Raw genomic sequence first — 14,701 nt, forward strand, 5'->3', positions numbered from 1 at the left:
ACACACACACACACTGCGCTGCCTCACACACACACACACACTGCGCTGCCTCACACACACACACTGCGCTGCCTCACACACACACACACACTGCGCTGCCTCACACACACACACACACTGCGCTGCCTCACACACACACTGCGCTGCCTCACACACACACTGCGCTGCCTCACACACACACACACTGCGCTGCCTCACACACACACACTGCGCTGCCTCACACACACACACACTGCGCTGCCTCACACACACACACACTGCGCTGCCTCACACACACACACTGCGCTGCCTCACACACACACACTGCCCTGCCTCACACACACACACTGCCCTGCCTCACACACACACACTGCCCTGCCTCACACACACACACTGCCCTGCCTCACACACACACACTGCCCTGCCTCACACACACACACTGCCCTGCCTCACACACACACACTGCCCTGCCTCACACACACACACTGCGCTGCCTCACACACACACTGCGCTGCCTCACACACACACACACACTGCGCTGCCTCACACACACACACTGCACTGCCTCACACACACACACACACACTGCGCTGCCTCACACACACACACACACTGCACTGCCTCACACACACTGCGCTGCCTCACACACACACACACTGCGCTGCCTCACACACACACACACTGCGCTGCCTCACACACACACACACTGCGCTGCCTCACACACACACACACTGCGCTGCCTCACACACACACACTGCGCTGCCTCACACACACACTGCGCTGCCTCACACACACACACTGCGCTGCCTCACACACACACACTGCCCTGCCTCACACACACACTGCCCTGCCTCACACACACACTGCCCTGCCTCACACACACACTGCCCTGCCTCACACACACACTGCCCTGCCTCACACACACACTGCCCTGCCTCACACACACACACTGCGCTGCCTCACACACACACACTGCGCTGCCTCACACACACACACTGCGCTGCCTCACACACACACACTGCGCTGCCTCACACACACACTGCGCTGCCTCACACACACACTGCGCTGCCTCACACACACACACACACTGCGCTGCCTCACACACACTGCGCTGCCTCACACACACACACTGCGCTGCCTCACACACACACACTGCGCTGCCTCACACACACACACTGCGCTGCCTCACACACACACACTGCGCTGCCTCACACACACACTGCGCTGCCTCACACACACACTGCGCTGCCTCACACACACACACACACTGCGCTGCCTCACACACACACTGCGCTGCCTCACACACACACTGCGCTGCCTCACACACACACTGCGCTGCCTCACACACACTGCGCTGCCTCACACACACTGCGCTGCCTCACACACACTGCGCTGCCTCACACACACTGCGCTGCCTCACACACACTGCGCTGCCTCACACACACTGCGCTGCCTCACACACACACACTGCACTGCCTCACACACACACACACACTGCGCTGCCTCACACACACACACACTGCGCTGCCTCACACACACACACACTGCGCTGCCTCACACACACAAACACTGCGCTGCCTCACACACACACTGCGCTGCCTCACACACACACTGCGCTGCCTCACACACACACTGCGCTGCCTCACACACACACTGCGCTGCCTCACACACACACTGCGCTGCCTCACACACACTGCCCTGCCTCACACACACACTGCCCTGCCTCACACACACACTGCCCTGCCTCACACACACACTGCCCTGCCTCACACACACACTGCCCTGCCTCACACACACACTGCCCTGCCTCACACACACACTGCCCTGCCTCACACACACACTGCCCTGCCTCACACACACACTGCCCTGCCTCACACACACACTGCCCTGCCTCACACACACACTGCCCTGCCTCACACACACACTGCCCTGCCTCACACACACACTGCGCTGCCTCACACACACACACTGCGCTGCCTCACACACACGCACTGCGCTGCCTCACACACGCACTGCGCTGCCTCACACACACACACTGCGCTGCCTCACACACACACTGCGCTGCCTCACACACACACTGCGCTGCCTCACACACACACTGCGCTGCCTCACACACACTGCGCTGCCTCACACACACTGCGCTGCCTCACACACACTGCGCTGCCTCACACACACTGCGCTGCCTCACACACACTGCGCTGCCTCACACACACACACACACACTGCGCTGCCTCACACACACACACACTGTGCTGCCTCACACACACACACACTGCGCTGCCTCACACACACACACACTGCGCTGCCTCACACACACAAACACTGCGCTGCCTCACACACACAAACACTGCGCTGCCTCACACACACACTGCGCTGCCTCACACACACTGCGCTGCCTCACACACACTGCGCTGCCTCACACACACTGCGCTGCCTCACACACACTGCGCTGCCTCACACACACTGCGCTGCCTCACACACACTGCGCTGCCTCACACACACACTGCGCTGCCTCACACACACACTGCGCTGCCTCACACACACACTGCGCTGCCTCACACACACTGCGCTGCCTCACACACACACTGCCCTGCCTCACACACACACTGCCCTGCCTCACACACACACACTGCGCTGCCTCACACACACACACTGCGCTGCCTCACACACACACACTGCGCTGCCTCACACACACACACTGCGCTGCCTCACACACACACACACTGCGCTGCCTCACACACACACTGCGCTGCCTCACACACACACTGCGCTGCCTCACACACACACACTGCGCTGCCTCACACACACACACTGCGCTGCCTCACACACACACTGCGCTGCCTCACACACACACTGCGCTGCCTCACACACACACTGCGCTGCCTCACACACACTGCGCTGCCTCACACACACTGCGCTGCCTCACACACACTGCGCTGCCTCACACACACACTGCGCTGCCTCACACACACACTGCGCTGCCTCACACACACACTGCGCTGCCTCACACACACACTGCGCTGCCTCACACACACACTGCGCTGCCTCACACACACACTGCGCTGCCTCACACACACACACTGCGCTGCCCTCCCTCACACACACTGCGCTGCCTCACACACACACTGCGCTGCCTCACACACACACTGCGCTGCCTCACACACACACTGCGCTGCCTCACACACACTGCGCTGCCTCACACACACTGCGCTGCCTCACACACACTGCGCTGCCTCACACACACACACACACTGCGCTGCCTCACACACACTGCGCTGCCTCACACACACTGCGCTGCCTCACACACACACTGCGCTGCCTCACACACACTGCGCTGCCTCACACACACTGCGCTGCCTCACACACTGCGCTGCCTCACACACACTGCGCTGCCTCACACACACTGCGCTACCTCACACACACTGCGCTACCTCACACACACTGCGCTGCCTCACACACACTGCACTGCCTCACACACACACTGCGCTGCCACACACACACACACTGCGCTGCCTCACACACACACACACTGCGCTGCCTCACACACACACACACACACACACATTGCACTTCCTCAAACACACACACGCTGCCTCACACACACACACTGCGCTGCCTCACACACACGCTGCCTCACACACACACACTGCGCTGCCTCACACACACGCTGCCTCACACACACACACTGCGCTGCCTCACACACACACACTGCGCTGCCTCACACACACACACTGCGCTGCCTCACACACGCTGCCTCACACACAAACACTGCCTCACACACACACAATGCGCTGCCTCACACACACACACTGCGCTGCCTAACACACACACACACAAACACTGCGCTGCCTCACACACACACACACTGCGTTGCCTCACACACTGCGCTGCCACATAATTACCCAGCTCTCAATGCAACATACACTCCAAATACCACTCAGTGCCACATAATTATATGCTACATAGTTACACTGCACTCAATGCCATATACACTCCATACAATACGACTCAGTGCCACAAAATTACATATTACATATTTACACTGCACTCCATGCAACATACACTCCAAATACTACTGAGTGCCACATAATTACACACCACATAATTACACTGCACTCAATGCAACATTCACTCCAAATCCCACTCAGTGCCACATAAGTACACTCTACTGAATGCAACATACACTCCCCATATTACCACTCAGTGCCACGTAATTACACCCCATATAATTACTCTTCTCAATGCAACGTAAATACACTTCACATAATACCACTCAGTGCCGTATAATTACACACCTCATACTTACACTACTCAATGCAACATAAATACACTCTATCTATCGCACTTACACTATCTATCGCCATCACTCTATCTATCTATCGCCATCACTCTATCTATCTATCGCCATCACTCTATCTATCGCCTTCACTCTATCTATCACTTCGCCACAGCATCACTCAGCACCACCACAGCATCACTCATGGGAAATACAACATCACTAGGCGCTACCACAGCATCAATGAACGCCACAGCATCACTCGTTGCCACCACAATATCACTCAGCGCCACCACCGCATCAATCTGTGCAACCATTCAATAACTGGTTCAAATATGTTCTCTCAATGTTTCAAGCTTTATTACAAATGTCATAAAAAGATGTTAATATTTCACTTCTGTTCTTGGATTTTCGTCAAAATAAAATACAATTAACATAATCTTCACAATTTTTTTTACAAAAGTTTAAGCTATTGCTATTATAAATTACAATAACTTTTATTTGAGTATTAATTATTAAAAAATGTAAAAGCCATTGGTATTTGAAATATCAATACATCTAAGTCACGTAAATACAACACATATTGCATTACAAATGCTATAGGTGTCACATTTGCAAACGTTAGAACTATTGGCATTGTAAATGACAAAGCTATTAAATTTGCTATTTTCAAAACCAACACATAAATAAAAAATGTGTCATTTACAATACCAATAGCTCAAACTTTCCTAATGCGAGACCTATTGCATTGCAAATGCTTGTTGAAACTACCTTCTAACGGCACCCCATAATTATGGCATTGTTTTGTTGCAATTGGTGTTGCAATATTTAGCAATGCCAATAGCTCAAACTTAATTAATGTGAGACCGGTTGTATTGCAAATGCTTGTTTCCTTTTCTTCTGGGTGACTGTTCATCGCACTGCTGTCCTAAAGTTTATACAGGTGTATAAATAGATTTATTGAGAATCTCGCTGTCACACAGGAGTACTTGAGGAAAAGTACCTTCTATTTTGCATCTCGTGAGATGCAGTTGTTCAGGGAGTGCTCTGGGTGAACGTTGTTTCCATGATCCTAAATAACCAGGAATATTTCCTGTGAAGGGTAGTTGATTCCGTCGGAATACTCCCCATAGCTGCAGCTGCAGCCTGACTGGTTGAATTTTGATGGTTTGGTTGTGCTTGTCTCCAGACTATTAAGGATCCAGTTAGGGCAAGGTTAACTCTGCACAACAAATTTAGGCCATTGCAAAGATCAAAAGTACTCCAGGGCTTCCTCAGGGTAGTTAAGAGGAGAGAGTATGCAAGCAGTCAACACATGTGGTGGACATTGCTCCCACAGGCCCCAATGTCTCCTTAAAGACTTCATAGGTGTTGGGAGATGGCAAAAATGCACACAGTTTAGAAAGCTCCCCTATCGCTTTCCCTTCTATCCCAGATACTGCATGCACATTCATGTTTCTGTGCAGCTCTGTGGATGGGGCTGCGCCAACAGCCTTCTGGGAGCTCCCGAGAGACTGGAGAATACAGTCTGACAACTGAGAGGATCGGTATATTCTCCTTACACTCGTCACGTGAGCCTCGATTACCCGGTTACTAGCCTTTATGGTTCGAGAATCTTGGGGCTCAGAGCAAGACAGGATATTGGGGTGGTCTGCCTCTGAGCTCTCCTGAACTGATTGCTGGTGTGATGCATTGATACCCATGGTGTTTAGGGCACATGCAGTAATGCTTTCTCCTCAAAGATCAATTGGTGTAACTGTCTAGCTATTGAAAGTATAAAAATACAATCTTTCCAGTATAAAAAGGGAGTGGTGTCAATGCGTATTCAAAATAGTTGGAATGCAGAAGAAAATTCAGGTTAATAATTGTGTGCTCACCAGCTTAGAGTTGAGCAATAATTGGGCAGGCGGCAGCAGTGCTAGGGGCAATAAAGCAAAGACCGAAGACCTGGATTTTACAGTTCTTTTTTTATGGTAACGCCATTGTTACAAAAGGGGGGGGGTCGCTACCTAATTCACAATATGTGGGTGGTTTGTTGTGGAATCCCTTTACAAGCTGTCCATAAAGTCACTGAAGCACAATGAAAGTTACAATTTTCTTAAGTTTCCAGGCCTTGTGCTGGCTGACCCTATTGGTTATGATCAAGACGTTCCGTGGCTGTCCATCACCTCAATGGAAGCACACACATGGGGTAGGAAGAGACCCCCACAAACATATTTAGAATCTTTGGATGAGTGGGCCGTCATTTCTTTCCTTATTGGTGGTTGACTCTCTAGGGACAGCACAATGCATGTCACACGCCTGGTTTCTAACCATTCTCGCTGTAGCTAATTTGGGGCTAAGGGACCGGCATTCATTTGATGAGGTTGCATGGAGCCTTTGTATTCACATCCAATATCTCAGGCTGGTGTTGTAAGGAATCTGTTGGTCCAACTCCCTCCCTGAGGGTGGAAGCTAATCCATGTTGTGGCGGTTTCAACATAAAGAAATGTGAATTGGGGTTTTAATGAGTTCAGTGCCTAAAGGCGATCCCAGTGCTGCGACCCAAACTGAAAAACTAGGACCTAAATACTTATGGAGAGTCACATTTAAAAAAAATTCCCAAACCACTAGTGAGTGGGTTTGTGATCTAATCCTAGCAGGGGGGAGAGTTTGGCAAATCCTACATAGAAACACCACCTCATCCAATATGAGGAATAGTAATCAGATTGAATACTGCACATGCGCCAGAGAGGATAGCATCTCCTGGCCTGACTTTGGTTAGAGACCAATCCTAATGTTTCATGGTTAGTAAAGAGCGTTCACTTCTCCATGGTTCTTAGTCTGAGACGCACACTACACCCTTCCTGTGTAGTACAATGCTATGTAAAATAAATGTATCTTGTTGTAAACCATAATTAGCAAAGCATTACTTTATGCTAATCCGTTCTCTCCCTTACTTTCTTTTCACAGACTGCAGGAGTCCAGACAGTTCGTCCCTCAGTTCTTCTCCACACCCTCGTCCATACTGCCATTCTCCCCCTTCTCCGACTCCTCTACATCCCTCCATGATCGGCTCAGCGATGACCTCCTCTGTTAACTCGCCCATGGGGAGCCTGGGGTCCCCATTTTCAGTTATCAGCTCCTCTCTGGGCTCCCCTGGCATGCCCTCCACCCCCTCCATAGGATATGGACCTGTGAGTAGCCCTCAGGTAATTGAAGAAAAAGGGGTGCAGTTGAGGTAGTTGGGCTGGGAGGGTAGGATGACAGTATTTCAAAGTCTGGTGACAGGCACAGCTTGGTTGATGACTGCTCTTGGTGGTGGAGGGTGTGTGCAATGATGACTGATGGAGCACAGTCTGAGGGGTAGCAGCACTATGAGTATGGCTACTTGCGGATGAACAGTTCAGAAGAACACTTCCAAGTTTGTAACTCTCATTTTCTTTTCCTTGCAGATTAATTCCACTGTAAACCTTTCGGGCCACCATACAGTGAGTAGCTCTGATGATGTGAAGCCGCCACTTGGAATGAGGGGGCTGCCTTCCCACCCTCATGGAGGCATGCTTTCTAGCAAGAGGCTCTGTGCGATCTGTGGTGACCGGTCTTCAGGTGAGGTGCTGTCATGAACGTGTGCTTTTAGTTTTTCTAATACTGCTGGTTCTTTAGGAGCCGGAGGGGGCAGAGATGTCCGATAGTTCACATGTAGAGTGGAATGGGCCTTTAGGTGCAGTGGTGGAAGATGTGCCATGGTTCACATGTAGCACATTGGGAACCCTCTGTGCGGTGGTGGAAGATGAGCCATGGTTCATGTGTAGAGTGGATTGGGACCCTCGGGTGGAAGATGAGCCATGGTTCACATGTAGAGTGTATTAGGACCCTCTGGTGCAGGGGTGGAAGATGTGCGATGGTTCACATGTAGTCGGTTGGGATCCGTAGGGGTGGAAGATGAGCCATGGTTCATGTGTAGAGTGGATTGGGACCCACAGGTTCAGGGGTGGAAGATGTGCCATGGTTCACATGTAGACGATTGGGACCCTCGGGTGCAGGGGTGGAAGATGTGCCATGGTTCACATGTAGAGTGGATTGGGAGCCTCGGGTGCATGGGTGGAAGATGTGGCATGGTTCACATGTTGAGTAGATTGGGACCCTCTGGTGCAGGGTTGGAAGATTTGCCATGGTTCACATGGAGTGGATGGGGGACCCTCTGGTGCAGGGGTGGAAGATGTGCCATGGTTTACATGTAGAGTGGATTGGGATCCTCGGGTGCAGGGGTAGAAGATGTGCGATGGTTCACATGTAGAGTGGATTGGGACCCCCAGGTGCAGAGGTGGTAGATGTGCCATGGTTCGCATGTAGAGTGGATTGGGACACTCTCGTGCAGGGGTGGAAGTTGTGCCATGGTTCACATGTAGAATGGATTGGGACCCTCGGGTACAGGGATGGAAGATGTGCCATGGTTCACATGTAGAGTGGATTGGGATCCTCGGGTGCATGGGAGTAAGATGTGCCATGGTTCACATGTAAAGTGGATTGGGACCCTCTAGAGCAGTGGTGGAAGATTTGCGATGGTTCACATGTAGAGTGGATTGGGACCCCCAGGTGCAGAGGTGGTAGATGTGCCATGGTTCGCATGTAGAGTGGATTGGGACACTCTCGTGCAGGGGTGGAAGTTGTGCCATGGTTCACATGTAGAATGGATTGGGACCCTCGGGTACAGGGATGGAAGATGTGCCATGGTTCACATGTAGAGTGGATTGGGATCCTCGGGTGCATGGGAGTAAGATGTGCCATGGTTCACATGTAAAGTGAATTGGGACCCTCTAGAGCAGTGGTGGAAGATTTGCGATGGTTCACATGTAGAGTGGATTGGGACCCCCAGGTGCAGAGGTGGTAGATGTGCCATGGTTCGCATGTAGAGTGGATTGGGACACTCTCGTGCAGGGGTGGAAGTTGTGCCATGGTTCACATGTAGAATGGATTGGGACCCTCAGGTACAGGGATGGAAGATGTGCCATGGTTCACATGTAGAGTGGATTGGGATCCTCGGGTGCATGGGAGTAAGATGTGCCATGGTTCACATGTAAAGTGGATTGGGACCCTCTAGAGCAGTGGTGGAAGATTTGCGATGGTTCACATGTAGAGTGGATTAGGACCCCCAGGTGCAGAGGTGGAAGATGTGCCATGGTTCATGTAGGAGAGTAGGGTCTGCAATCCTATGATCACCCAGATTTTTTTGCTTTTGTTTCACTGGTTTACGACTTTCTCTGGCTGTGGGCCTGCCAATCAGACCCACAGCCTGGCTGTTCTCTCTCTAAATTACAACATGTACCCTAGGTGCATTACCAATTGGTACTGGGCCACCTTGTCAGACCCTGTAACTCAGGGCATAGGTGTACCCAGGGCCTACCAGGGGCTGAAGCATGTATTATGCCACCCCTGGCTGGCCTCCTAAATTTGACACAACTGACTGCATGACAGCTGGGGCAAAGTCGTGTAATCACTCTTTGCTAAAGATATAGTATACCTATATCTAACCCTAAAATGGACACACAGATTCCTATCAGTCACTCCTATGGCAGGCCTTGACAATCCTGAAGGCAGAGTGCTTGGAATCGTGTGAGATGGTGCTCTGGCATGAGCTGAGCCTGTCTGCAGCTTGCGGAACCAAGTCCTAATAGCTGTTCCATGATATCGCATACCATATACTCTTAAGTGCATTATAATCCTCGCGGTTAAATGCTAACTTTGGTATTGCTTTATCAAAACATTATGAGTAAGGTGTCATACGAATTGGAATACTAACCCCTCGCCAATTCTGGCGACGGGGTTAGCATTCCACCCTTCTAGAGGTACACGACATGTATGTAACTGTGAACCCCGGTTAAAGTTAAGCGACGCCTCAGCTCCACAAAATGGATGCTGCCACCACAGACACGAGTCTGACTCCCTGCAGCTGGGAGTCCTTCCAGCGAGGGAGGCCTGGACAAAGGGTTTCCTGTCCGGGGCGGTGCTAGCACCATCCCAGACAGGGTTTTGTGTATTCTGGGTAGGCAGGGCTTTACAGGAAGGTGACTGCTGAGTGGCACCCCGGTGCTCACTACGCATAGGCCAGTCAGAACCAGTTCCAGGGGCACACCAGCCCCTGGCCTGGGGAAAGTCCGGCATGGGAGAGGGGTGTAACCACCCCCCTCCTAGTCCCACCCATAGGCAGGACCTAGTCACCGGGTCAGCCCCCTTTTTTAGTATAAAGAGAGGAGCAGGCCCCCTGTTCAAATTAGATCATCTTTGGAATCAAGACACGACTTTCTGCGAAAGACATCAAGATTTCCTTCTTCAAGATTCTCCCTTGTGGCTAAGGAGTAGTCACCCTGCATCAAGCGGGCACCATCCTAAGAACACTGCGGTCTGCTGCAAGTCCTTCCTCCGGAATCCGACTGCCCAGCTCGACGAGACCCGGCTTCCCTGGCACCTCTGACCTCTACTCACCTCTACAGCAAAGCTGAGAACCGTGAGTGCGACGAGACCTCGAGGGACCGACGATCGCCAAGACTGCACGACTTCTTTGCAACAAGCCCACCGTGTGCTCCACTGGTGAGTGCTTTGGGGTCCGAGAAGCCCCGACCCTGAGCAGCTCCAGCACCGAAGATCAGCCCTCCAGCATCTCCACGATCTGCGTGGGGCCCTTCTGCTTTTGCCTGCTCACCGCGCTGTGTGGCTACTAGCCGGCTGGGCTTATGGCCTTCTTCACGACGCCCGACGACATCACTGCTGCTGGTCTGGTTGCTCCAGACTGGCCCTTGCTTCCTTCTTCAAGAGAGGCACCCCGGACCCTCCTGGTCCACTCCGGACGCCATTTTGAGTCCACCGCGTGGGCTTGAATTTGCCAAGGCTTTGTTGCCCAATCCTGGGTCCAGCGACGCCGACAGCTTCATCCATCGTGGGACAGCTCGCTCCTCCATCCTGGTCGCCGACAACGCCTCCTGGTCCGAGAGATCTGCGAGCACAGCGTCACCCACTCACCTAGTCGAGGTGACTACCATCCGGTGCCCTCCTGGTGCCACCTGACTACTGGCTAGTAGTCTCGAACTTGGTCCCCTCTGCTTTCAGGTGTCATCTTCCTTCGATCCAGACTTGGATCCATCGAACTTTCTTCACTGGTCGCCTGCCAGCAACTTCTTTCTTCCAGGCTCCTGGTCCGTCTACGAGGATTCCCGACGTCTTTTGAGAGCTATGCAGCTGCAGCCCCTGGGCTAGGTAACTTCGGCATTTCGGTGCCCCAGCATAGCCTCACTATCCAAGGGTCAGGATTCACTTTCGTTTTCCTCCTACCAGGTCGGGTTCGCCCGAGAACACTAACTTTGTCATTACTAGCTACCATAGACTTTGTCCCGCATCACGCGTGAGAGTGCACACTCTGCACCCGAGTCCCCTAGGCTTCCTGTAAGTAATCTGAAGGTTCTATAGTCAAGACCTAGCGATTCCAAAGCCTATTAGTACTGTACTTACCTGCTAGTAATTTCGCATTCCACTTTCAGAGTATATGGTTTGCCCTGCCCCTCGGGCATTTGTATATACTGTGCTAACTTAAGTCTTTTCGTAAGAGTTTTGTGTTGTGCTTAGTACCCTGTCCTCATAAAGAGTACAGGGCTGTTGTGATTTAAATACACTGTTTATTTTCATAACACTTGTGTGGTGTCCTTTCACTTGGTATTCAAAGGGTATATATGTGGTATAACAGCTGGCTTAACACGCCCTCTCGAGTCTTTAGCCTTAGACTGCTCGTATCCATGCTACTAGGATAGCTGGTCTATAAGGTTGACTTACAACCAATCATCAATAAGGGTTGCTGGACTGATACATAGTGTTCACTAGAATAGGGAGCACTGCATATCAGGCCACCTTCTCACAATTCACATGTAGAGTGGATTGGGACTCTTCTGTGCAGAGTCGCCTGCCCCCAGGGAACTGGCTGGTTTCCCTCCGGGGCCGGGCTCCCTCCAATCCTTCGTTGTCCAAAGCGCCCGGGGCTACGCCTCTCAATGTAAGGCGGGCCCTGACAGGGGGATTCCAGGCAGCCCATGTCAAGAGACGGTCAATATTGTGGGACAGCCCCCATCCCCTGACGGTGTAGGCCGCTGTCCCCTTCACCAAAGGGGGGCCGTACTTGGAGATCCAGCCGATGCCTGCCTGGTCTCGTCGCGTCTCCTAGGCGCTCTCTTCCCTTGAGCACAGTGCTCCTTTCGGGAGGGTAAGCAGCGTCTGGGGACACGGAGAGCAGGCAACCCTCCTGCACTTGCCGGTCAGTTAGGAGTGCTCCCCCAATTAGGTAGCACTCTCCCCACACCTGGGCTTCAGGAAAGCGCTACACATGCGCTTAATTCTTTGCAAAAGGTGAGGTGGGGGCAACCAAAGGGGGAAGAGCTCTTCACACACTGTTCAGCAGTAGGAGCCTACACTTGGGCACCAGACACCCAAGCGCTCACAACACACAGTGATAAATCACCCAGGGCAAGCAACACCGCGCTGGGGAGATGACTCGGGCCCGAGCAGGCCCTGGCCAGCACATAGGCAAAGTCCACATGACGGTTCCCTGGAAGCACAGCAATCCCCTCCCCTCCCCCCCAAGCATCCTCTTCATTTCGAGTTCAAGAAGTTCAAACTAAGTTCAACATTTCATGGTGTCACAGCCCCAGTATTTTTGCTATTAGCAGTCTTTGTTCTGCCCCCTGGCACAGAGCTCTGAGCCCAGTCCAAACCATCTCTGGGGGCCACTTTGCAAGTGCACCACAACCTTCATTGTTCGTGTGAGCCTTGGCCCCAGACATACCACAAGGGGCGGAGCCATCATTGTGGAAGGCAGGCACAGCCCTATTCAGGTGCAGATGCTACTCCTCCCACCACTCCAAATGCAGACCAGGCCTATTCAGCCTAGTGCTGACTTATCCAGACGCTCTGGAGCCACTGCACATCCCCTCTCCCAGTCAGTCAAAACCAGACGGTCAACACACAACTGTCTGGCACAAAGACACATAGCACACAGAAATGCCCACTTCTAAAAGTTTCATTTCTGAAATAGTAATAATAATAAATCCGCTTTCACCAGTAAACAGCATTTATCACGCCTATTCTGAACACACCAAACTTGATTACGCTACCCCTCTCAGATCAGGAATTATCACTGAAGCACATATCCGTAAATCCCCAATGCATTCCTATGAGAGGGCAGCCTCACAGCATTGAGAAACCAAATAGGCTGTCTTACCTTTTACCTACACCTCACCCTGCCCATAGGGCTAGTTAGGGCCTATCTTAGGGGTGACTGATGTGTACTAAAATGGAGTCATGGATGTGGCAACCACTTTATGTGCCACATCACAGCAGCAGTAAACTGTGCATGTGGGCTCTGCAGTGGCAGAGGCCTGAGGTTTGAAAGGCTACCTTGGTGTGTGTGTGGGGGGGGGCTGGCCCTGGCCCTGGGTATATGAGATACCACTGTACAATGGACGGACATGTATATTAAATATGCCAAACGGGTGTAGACCAATCTTACCAAGTTTATCATAGAGCGCAAATGCATTTTAGTACCGAACATCAGTGATAAAGTGCTCAGAGTCCTACAACCACCACCAACAGGTCGGGAAAAATACAGAGGGAGGCAAAAAGCTCTGGGATGACCCTCAAAAAGGGCCAAGTCCAACAGACACTGAATCACATCCCCACAACTTTGAGGATGCTGCTACTGGTCTTCCCATGCATGCATCTATTTCCCGGACACCACTTCCACAAGAAGTAGCCCCGCATCACCCTCCTTTCACTTCTCATCTGGTTCTCCACACTCTGGTTCTGGCACTAGTTGCCCGGCTCCAACACCTCGCGTGATCACCACCAGACTCCCTTCTATCCTCACCCTGCAGATGACTCATGAGAGGATTATGATGTTGAACCATGAGATCATGTCAAAAACCTCCAACCTCAGCATATCCTGCATTCCATTTTAAACACTGTCGCTTGCAAGGCTTACCCCAACCTTCATAGTGCTAGCCTTCCAGATATTGCTGCCTCTTTTTCCACCAGTGTCATCTTTCTGTCAGAACAGTCACAGAACAGGCACATGTGTGGGTTTGTATGTGTTGGCCAGATGTTTGGTTGTGTTCTAGTTCGTTTATGCCTAGTGTGCTTGTGGTACTGATGAGAGAGAGCGATAGATATAGAATTTGAACTGTTCATATACGCAGTACTGTAAGGATGTACCTAATCAGTAGCCCTCAAATTCTTTCAGAATTCAGGGCAAGGTGGTACTAATCAAAATTTACAGGTAATTGCCATTCATGATCTTCAAAAACATAGGCAGTCATTCACCACAGCTGTCGGCACTGGCGTAGATGTGCATTGGGCAATTCAACATAAGATAAATCTTTTAGGGGGTTGTCTCTGTGGGTAGACACCTACTTTGCAGTCCTGCTCAGT

General features: G+C 51.8%; 1 protein-coding gene across 4 annotated transcripts in view; it reads left to right on the plus strand.

Annotated features, from left to right (window-relative positions):
* The window catches only part of RXRB (retinoid X receptor beta), a 275,228-nt gene that overhangs the window by 82,698 nt on the left and 177,829 nt on the right, over positions 1 to 14,701 (plus strand). For 2 of the 4 annotated variants that reach the window (XM_086920651.1, XM_086920649.1), the window contains exons 2-3: positions 7,208 to 7,446; positions 7,690 to 7,843. In XM_086920651.1, coding sequence (XP_086776777.1) covers positions 7,208 to 7,446; positions 7,690 to 7,843 — 393 coding nt within the window. The remainder of the gene's footprint in view (positions 1 to 7,207; positions 7,447 to 7,689; positions 7,844 to 14,701) is intronic. The other 2 variants (XM_086920652.1, XM_086920650.1) reach the window with 1 other exon arrangement.

This window comes from Lissotriton vulgaris, chromosome 5, assembly GCF_964263255.1.
Source record: "Lissotriton vulgaris chromosome 5, aLisVul1.2, whole genome shotgun sequence".
Lineage (NCBI taxonomy): Eukaryota > Metazoa > Chordata > Amphibia > Caudata > Salamandridae > Lissotriton > Lissotriton vulgaris.